The sequence below is a fragment of the Jaculus jaculus genome, chromosome 3 (genome assembly GCF_020740685.1).
Source record: "Jaculus jaculus isolate mJacJac1 chromosome 3, mJacJac1.mat.Y.cur, whole genome shotgun sequence".
Taxonomy (NCBI): Eukaryota; Metazoa; Chordata; class Mammalia; order Rodentia; family Dipodidae; genus Jaculus; species Jaculus jaculus.
This window is the reverse complement of record NC_059104.1, coordinates 158,034,756-158,043,163: the sequence shown is the minus strand read 5'-3', so window position 1 is coordinate 158,043,163 and position 8,408 is coordinate 158,034,756. Positions and strand designations below refer to the sequence as shown.

The 8,408-nt window shown below is 41.7% G+C and overlaps 1 protein-coding gene across 1 annotated transcript; it reads right to left on the bottom strand.

Moving 5' to 3' along the window:
* Nucleotides 1–561: 561 nt before the first annotated feature.
* On the bottom strand, nucleotides 562–5,503 carry Crebzf (CREB/ATF bZIP transcription factor). The gene is made up of 3 exons (XM_045146224.1): nucleotides 4,124–5,503; nucleotides 3,049–3,117; nucleotides 562–1,330 (listed from the first exon to the last, which is right to left on the bottom strand). Exon 1 carries the CDS (start codon nucleotides 5,501–5,503, stop codon nucleotides 4,421–4,423), a length of 1,083 nt encoding a protein of 360 aa, XP_045002159.1. The 3' UTR covers nucleotides 562–1,330; nucleotides 3,049–3,117; nucleotides 4,124–4,420.
* Nucleotides 5,504–8,408: the final 2,905 nt, after the last annotated feature.

The following is an 8,408-nucleotide window of genomic DNA, read 5'->3' as shown; positions in this document are numbered from 1 at the left end:
CCCTCTATCTGCCTCTCTTACTCAAGTAAATAAAAGTGTTTTTTTTTAATTGTTGACAAAATTAGTGAGCTCTTAATGTCTACCTTCAAAATGTTAAACTAGGTAATGATATAACAGGTATTACACATTTTGAGTGAATTATCCATTCTGTGTTCTATCAAAGTCATAGGTATTTATCGTCACCTAGTATTGTTGCCTAATTCTTTAGTTGTACATGAGCTGTTCTGTAAGAGTACAAGCCACTCTAAGCATAAGCTAGTGGGACTTCACTTTCTGGCTTTATAGGCACTGAATAAACAAAAGAAAGGAAGTGAACATAATGAATTTTGAAAACTACAGTTCAAAAGCCAGCTGCAGTTATGGTGAAATGACAAACTCCTACCATCTCCCTCTGTTACCAGGTACACTTCTCAAATGAGTCAACCAAATAAACTGATTGTTTAGACTAGATGAAAGACCATATTAATACCAGCCAAAAAAATGAAAAATGATAACGGAGTTTTGAGATTTTTCCTACTTATAAACTACTCCCACCAACCAAAATACTAAGGCTTTTATGTATCACTAGAGGAATCTTTTAATATAAAATGATGGAAAACTCAAAAATTTCAAAAATAAAAAACAGGCAGTCGGGTATTCAGAGAAAGTCCAAGAAGCCAAAGCCTCATGATCCATACATCATGTAATGCCTAAATTGCAACACCACCCATACATTTTATCATAACCAACTTTTTCAAAGATAAACAGACAAATCAATGCATCTATTTCAAAAGGCTATTCCTTATAGTTAAGGTCTTTACATTAACTTTTAGTCTACTTAAGCAAGGTGTCTGTATTCCAAATTAGTTCTTACATTCCAGGAAACAAACTCGTGAGAAGCTCTGTGATCACTGATAGCCTGTTTGTGCAATTCTGACCCTACTACATGTAACATGTAATTCCACAGAATGTGCTCTTATGTAAAAATCTAGTATTTCTTGATGAAATATTATAATTCTCTTCTCCAAAGGTTACAATTTTTGAAAGGTATGCAATAAACTGAGTGTCACTCCCATGAAAGGAAAAAAAATATATAAATTTGTTCCAAAATTAACTTAAGTCTCATGGATTTCTATTAAGTCTTTCAAGCATTCCAGAGAATCATTTCATATCTCCATTTCTGGAAAGTGAAATCAGTATAGAAGTAATTTGGGAACTTGAAAATGGCATTTTTTTTTTTTCAGCAGATGCCAAAATTTGACCGACATGGCTCCCACAATTACTTTGTTACCATCAGTCCAGTCAGTTAACAGGTTGTAGAAAAAGATTCGTTTGTGCAGATACTGCTAAGCTGTTTAAAAAGAAGAGAAAGAGATTAATTTAGCGATTATAAAATGCATAAATACTTAAAATATTTTGAACACTTTGTTGGGTACTATAATAGGTGTGACTACTTTTTAACAAATGTGAACTTTTAGTTAAGTTTAATCAAGGAAGTACAGAAGCAGTTAGGTCAATATGAACTCTAGTAGATCAGTATGATGTGTTAGTTTAATAAATGTATGAATTCTGGCCACCATAGGAAGACAAGTATTAAAAAGCTACCTCCTCTTTAGGATTGTTTTTGTATTATTTTTATCAGAGAAGCACAAATCAGGAAATAGAACCCCCCCCCGACTAAATTATTTTCAACCATTACAGTAAATAGATCCAAATTTGAAAATCTCAAAGTGATCTATTTTATAGTTCAGAAATCTTTCAAAATAGTAGTCATTCACAACACAATCTCCTCAAAATAGTACGACGACAGTTTTACATTAATCATAACTTTTTAATTAACAAGTAGTGAACAGAACACTTTAAGATACTGTTTACTACATTCTGAAATAAACATCTGTTATAAATTCAGAAACCCAAGCATTTACAGTAAAATGTGCTTACACATAAATATGACCAAATTTACCTTAAGCCCCTGTAAGGTAAGTCCTAAATACATGCAATTACCATGTAAAAACAAGACCATGAGTTGATGTAAAAAAAAAGTAACAAAGTCACTGTCACCAAAACTAGGAAAAAAAGGATGAAATGGAAACTGAGGAAAGACAATAAAACATAAGGAACCTAACAACACAATTTTAAAAATTGGCCATACTAATCTTTTCATTTTCAAAAGCTCTCCATTCTCTAAACTGCCATTTATGAAATGACATTCTGAAAGTTTATACTTGAAAATTCAAAATATACCATTCCAGAAACTTGTTTCTCCCCAGGCCCAAACTTCAAAACAATGCAGGAAAAGCATTGATGTTAGGAAAAAATTTCCAGGGAAAACAAACCTACTGCTTCCAGAACCTTTAAAGACCAGTCAGTATTAACAATCATTTTTCCTACTTTCATCCATTATTTTCCAATATCATGATATAGATGAATAAATTCTTTGAGCCCATAACTGAAAGATCAACAAACCTGATTTTATTATGACACCATATTTTTGTCATTGGTACTGCACAAAATTATATACAAAGAATATATATACAAAAATGTTCAAGTATTAGTTAAATTTCAATTCAAGGACTGTTTCAAAAAGCTACATTTAACATTTCAGAAAAAGCACAAATTAGTCATTTCAAATAATTTCTTCAAATTACTTTTGGTTTATATGTGTGTGTACATGTATGTATATGTGTGTGTATATATAATTATATAATTCAGTAGGCACTAAATACCCATGCAGCTGCATTGTGAGGGGCTTACACCTGTCCTTAGGTATAAGATTCATCACTCCAAGGTGTGAGTCTGGCTACTACCCATTCATGCAGTAGATGATCTTTACAGTGTGATGCACTGGAAACCAGAGACCAATTTAGGTCTCAAATCATATTATCTAGCAACAAAGCATTTACAGTTGTGCAACAAAGATTCCATTTCCATAACCAAACAAAATAAAACATCTTATGTGTAAGATAACTTACATCTTTGGACTGCTGGAAAATACTTAGTTATGAACATTTAAAATAAAAGACAGCAGAAGCCCTGATATTACCTCTTTTTCCTCATTTCTTATACTACCTTTTAAAATAAAGCAGGAAATGTGGCCAGCAGCTGGTCCCGTATCTTCTGCCCCAACAGCTGTATCCACTTTAGCACAAAGAAAAACAAGGATGCTAAATACGTATATACTTTATCCAACAGTGACGTTTCACAAAGAATTTAATACCTTACACTATAGGACATCATAACCCAGTTTATACAAGTGGACAAGATGATCATACGTCATCATATAATATCAAGGGGCCAGAATTAACTAATTTAATTTTTTAAATCAGGCAAAAGCTTTTGAAATATGAAAGGTAATATTCTTTGTGAAGCCTCACTTTACACGTTTTCATTAACATTTCACAACCTTCAGTACCTAATCATACATAAAATTAACTTAACATTTTAATACAACAAAAATGAAAGCTTTCAACAATTTTGTCATACTCAGTGACAGGATAATCACTGCTGGTCCTCAGAAAGTCATTCATTAACCATCCTTTTAATTTCCAAATTCTTGAATGGGAAAAAATACTAAAATCTGTTACTCTAAATAGGTTATAATTCTGATCTTCTACTAGAACTTAAAAGGCATTCTTGAATATTTGGGGTTCTGTCATCTCCAGCAGAGTATCACATTTGTGCATGCCTCAAATAATGTCAACCTCTGAAAAGTTGCTCTAAAATTGGAATTCCAATTTGCACCTTGTACAACTCGGAACTTCCATTCAACTTCACCTGTTTCACTGTCTCCAAACTGTATCTCTATAAGCAGGTTTCAGTGTACAGTTGGAATCGATGGTCATCCAAGGCCATGTCCACAATGGGGACAGAAGAGCTAGGTACACGCATCTCTGAACAAGGGGACACATTTAACAACTATTTCAACCAGACAAAGCATCTTAAGTACAGTAATGACCAGCACAAGTCTGTTTCCAGGGTGGACAGGGCCCAAATTAAGACTTCCCTTCCCACATTCCAAAAAGAAGAAAAAAAATCGCACGCGCGCACGCACACACACACGCGCACACACACACACTGAGATGTTGCCCATTAAAATACACTAAGCAGCAGAGCATGAGCGGTACGTGAAGAGATGGATCCTTACCAGGTTGTGAGGCGGGAACCACTGTTCTGCAACCCCTACAACGGAGCCTGGCAGGAAGGAAATCACCTAAAAAAGAAACTGTCAGAGAGATTTAATAGTCACAAGTTATCATTGGGAGTTGGTTACAGTGTCACATTCATGCTGTTAGCTACACTTAAAGATTTAATATTACTTTTTTTTTCCTCCTCTGAAATGTGTCCAGTGAAGATGTCCCACTAAGGTTTTGTGTTTGTTTTTTAACATGGTTGTAAGGGAGTAGAAAGGGGTAAACGCGGATAAAGAGCAGATTACTTGACCCTACATTTTAAGAGAAGACGACGCCTTCCGAGCGCACGCCGAGCAGAACTCCACCGACACCTTATCCTTGTCCACATGCAGACACACTCCTCCCGCCGCCTCGTCCTCCTCCGGCAGCTCGGGCGGCTGCTTCCCCACGGGCAGGGCGTAGTCGTGGTCGCCGGCGGGCGAGTCCCTGAAGAGCGAGGTGGTGAGCCGCAGTCCCACGCCGCTCAGCCGGCTCAGCAAGCGAGCCAAGCCGGTCTCGTTGGCCAGGACGGCCCGTAGGTAGCGACTCTCCTCCTGCAGTGCCTGCACGCGCTGACCCAGCTCCCGGTTCTCGGCCCGCAGCTCCTGGTTCTCGGCGGCCAGGCCGCGGACCCGACTCTCCAGCCCCATCACGTACTCCTTCTTCTTCAGCCGGTTCAGGCGAGCAGCGGCCGCCGCCGCCTTCCGCGGGCTCTTGGTCGCCGCCGGGCTGCCGAGGTCGCCGCTAACTCCTCCTCCGGGGCACTTTCTCCGCCTCTTTTCCCCGCCGCCGCCGCCGCCGCCGCCGCCGCGCTCGCCGCCGCCGCCGCCCATGCCGTTGAGCAGCCTCTGCAGCAAGTCGGAGAAGCGCTGCATCTCGGCCGCCGCGGCCTCGTCGTCGTCCTCGTCGTCCCCCTTCGGCTGGCCGCCGCTCTCCGAGCCTCCGCCCGACGAGGACAGGGGCCCCGGAGAGCTGAGCCCGGGCTCCAGGTGCCAGTCCGGCTCGCGGGGGTCCAGCAGATCAGCCAGCTCCAGGCCAGACAGAAAGTCCATGTCCTCCGGGTCTTCCCTGAGGGCCAGGGCCGGCGCCTTCTCCTCCATCTCCGCCCGCGACGGCGACGGCGAGGACGCGGCCGCGCGCACGGACACGCCGCCGCCCGTCCCGGCCTCCAGCTCGTCCCCGTCGCCGCGCGGCTGAGGGCGGCCCGGAGAGCTTAGCCCGGCCGTCTCCTCCCCCGCGGCCGCTCCGGCCGAGCCCGGGGACCGCGAGCAGCTCGACGGCGGCCCCGGGCTGTCGCTCTGCGCGGGGGACTCGCGGCCCGACGCTGCCAGCAGCTTGGTCAGGCTGTGCCTCATGGGGCCCCGCGCCGGCCCGCGTAGGCCTCGGGCCCCTTCACGCCAGGCCCCGCGCCGCCCCGAAGCCACGCAGCCACGGCGCCGGCCAGAACGCAGTGCTGGGGTCGCTGCGGGTCTCCCAGCGCCAGGGCGGGGGGCGTGATGGAGGCTCTTAGCGCCGGGACCCGACGATGACTCGGACCGCGCCACCCAGACAACGGCCTGGCCGGAAGTTAGCCGCGCGCGCCTCACCCCTCCCGGCGCCTTTCGCGGGCCGCCGCGCTGTGGTATCGCGAGACTTCGGCGTGGCTGGATTCTAGCTGGTGATGTCATAATAACCGCGGCAAAAACAATAAAACCGAGATTTGTGATCTCCCCCCCCCCCCATTCAGTGATACTACCCGATATCAGACTGAGCAGTTCAACACTTGACGTTTTGATATTTTGCCTATATAAAGGTGTTTGTAAGAAAAAAATTTTCTTGCGGGATTATTCCTAAATTGCAGACAACACTACGTACACCCCTACTAAAATAGGCGTTAGGGTTAAATGTCCTTGAAAATCAATCATAATACTATTATGGCAAATCACATTCAGATGTACTTACTTGATCTCAGAATATTTTATACTGAAATGCTTTGTTTAAAAAAAATGAAATAAAATTAAATTAAAAATGAGGTCACATTGCATTAGTTTGGGGATTTAGGAGAATGAGCCAGAGGAAGAGAACCAGCACTCATGTGGTTTGGCTTCTTGTTCTGTTCTGGGTTTTTTCATGTATCAAACATAACAATTCCCTGTGATTTTTTGGTTTTTCTTTACATCGACTTTTTGAAGAGACCAGGTCAATGATGAACACACCACATTTTGGGTTTCTGGTCGGGTAGTATTTAATATCATTTTTCTAGTTCCACAAAGGATTTGAGATTTAAATTACTTTACAAGTACATTAGAAGGAAGCAACCCGCATTCTTTTACTTTTGTTTTGCTGTTTGTTTGTTTTTCTAAGTAGGGTCTCGCTCTAGCCCTAGCTGACCTGGAATTCATTGTGTTATCTCTGGTTGGCCTTGAAATCTTGGCGATCCTCCTACCTCTCTGCCTCCCAGTGCTGGGAAGAAAGGCATGCACCATCATGCCAGGCTCAATTCACATTTTTTTGTTGTTTTGTTTTGTTTTTCTTTTTAATTTAATTTTTATTAACATTTTCCATGATTATAAAAAAAATCCCATGGTAATACCCTCCCCCACACACACTCCTCTTTGACATTCCATTCTCCATCATATTACCTCCCCATTTCAATTATTCTACTTACATATCTACAATACCAACCTATTAAGTACCCTCTGTTTTTTTTTGTTTTTGTTTTTCGAGGTAGGGTCTTACTCTGGTCCAGGCTGACCTGGAATTAACTCTGTCATCTCAGGGTGGCCTTGAACTCATGGCAATCCTCCTACCTCTGCCTCCAGAGTGCTGGGATTAAAGGCGTGCACCACCAAGCCCGGCTCAATTCACATTTAAAAAAAAATAATGTCAATGAAAATATAGATGAACTAAGTAGATAAAGATTCCAGAAAGAATAAATGGTTAATATCTGAACAGGATGGGCACAATATCTTGCACAGTTATTTCAGTTAAACTAAAAATAAGTTAAGGTTTGGAGAAATGGCTTAATGGATGAGGTGTTTTGCCTGCGATTCAATTCCCCAGGACGTGGTCAGAGGGGATTATAAGCCAGATGCACAAAGGGACTCATGCATCTGAAGTTCGGTTGCAGTGGCTGGAGGCCCTGGCTTGCTCTCACTCGCTGTCTCTCACTCCCTCTCTCCCTGCCTATTTCTCTCTCTCTCTCTCTCAAATAAATAAACAAAACATAGCTCTCACCTTGAGCCAAATACTTTTGCCTGGTCTTTTTTTGTTTGTTTGTTTTGTTTTTTGAGATGGAGGTCTCATGCATTCCAGGCTGGCCTTGAACCTACAATGTAGCTGAGTATCACTTTCTGATCCTCCTGCCTCCACCTCGCAAGTGTTGCCATTACATACCGCCACCATAACCACTGTGTGTAGTTCTAAGGATCAAACCCAGATCTTAGGTGTGCTAGACAACATATCCCCAGTCCTTACACTCTTAAAGTTGGATCTATTTCTGTGTTTTCTTCATTATCAGCTCAGCAATTCTAGAAGCAAAATCACTCCATTTTATTCTAGTTTGCTGGTATATTTTAATATCTCAAATGGCAAGTCTGTCTTTGCTACTTTTAATATCTCAGAACTTACTAGCTATACTTGAATACATATTCTTCCACATAATTTTAGAATAGTTTTCAAGTTCCAAAGAATTAGGTTGTTCATGGAAACTATTAAACTTATTCTTGTGTTTTTCTAGTTATTTTCTGTGAATTGTGCTATTGGAATAGATTCTTCATTCTTTTCTACTTTCTAAATCGCTGCTATTGCTATAAATGAAAACTTGATTTTTTTTAATCAATTTTTTGACTGACTACTTAACTGAACTTTCATAGTAGTGCTTAGTTTTAAGTTATATATTTGAGTTTTCCTGGTAGAAAATAAAATAGGTTTATTATTGGTTATAGCAGTCAGCCTCAGTTGCTAGGATGAACTTCCAAACCAGGCACAGTTATGAAGTAATTTATTGAAGCTTACAGATAGAGGGGAAGTTTCATAAGGTCAGAACAAACTGGCCCATTTTCATAGGTCGATGCACAGAGAAATACCACCCACCATCAGCACCAAAACCAAACATATTCCATCAACTCCAGACAAAGCTCAAGCACTTTACTTATCTTCAGACTGGAATTCCAAATCCATCCCCACACCTTTGGGCTGGACTCTAGGATCTATCCACAGTGACACCTCTTCCAGCCAGGCAGCTGGAGATCTAAATTACAAGTTTTAATAAACTCTTGA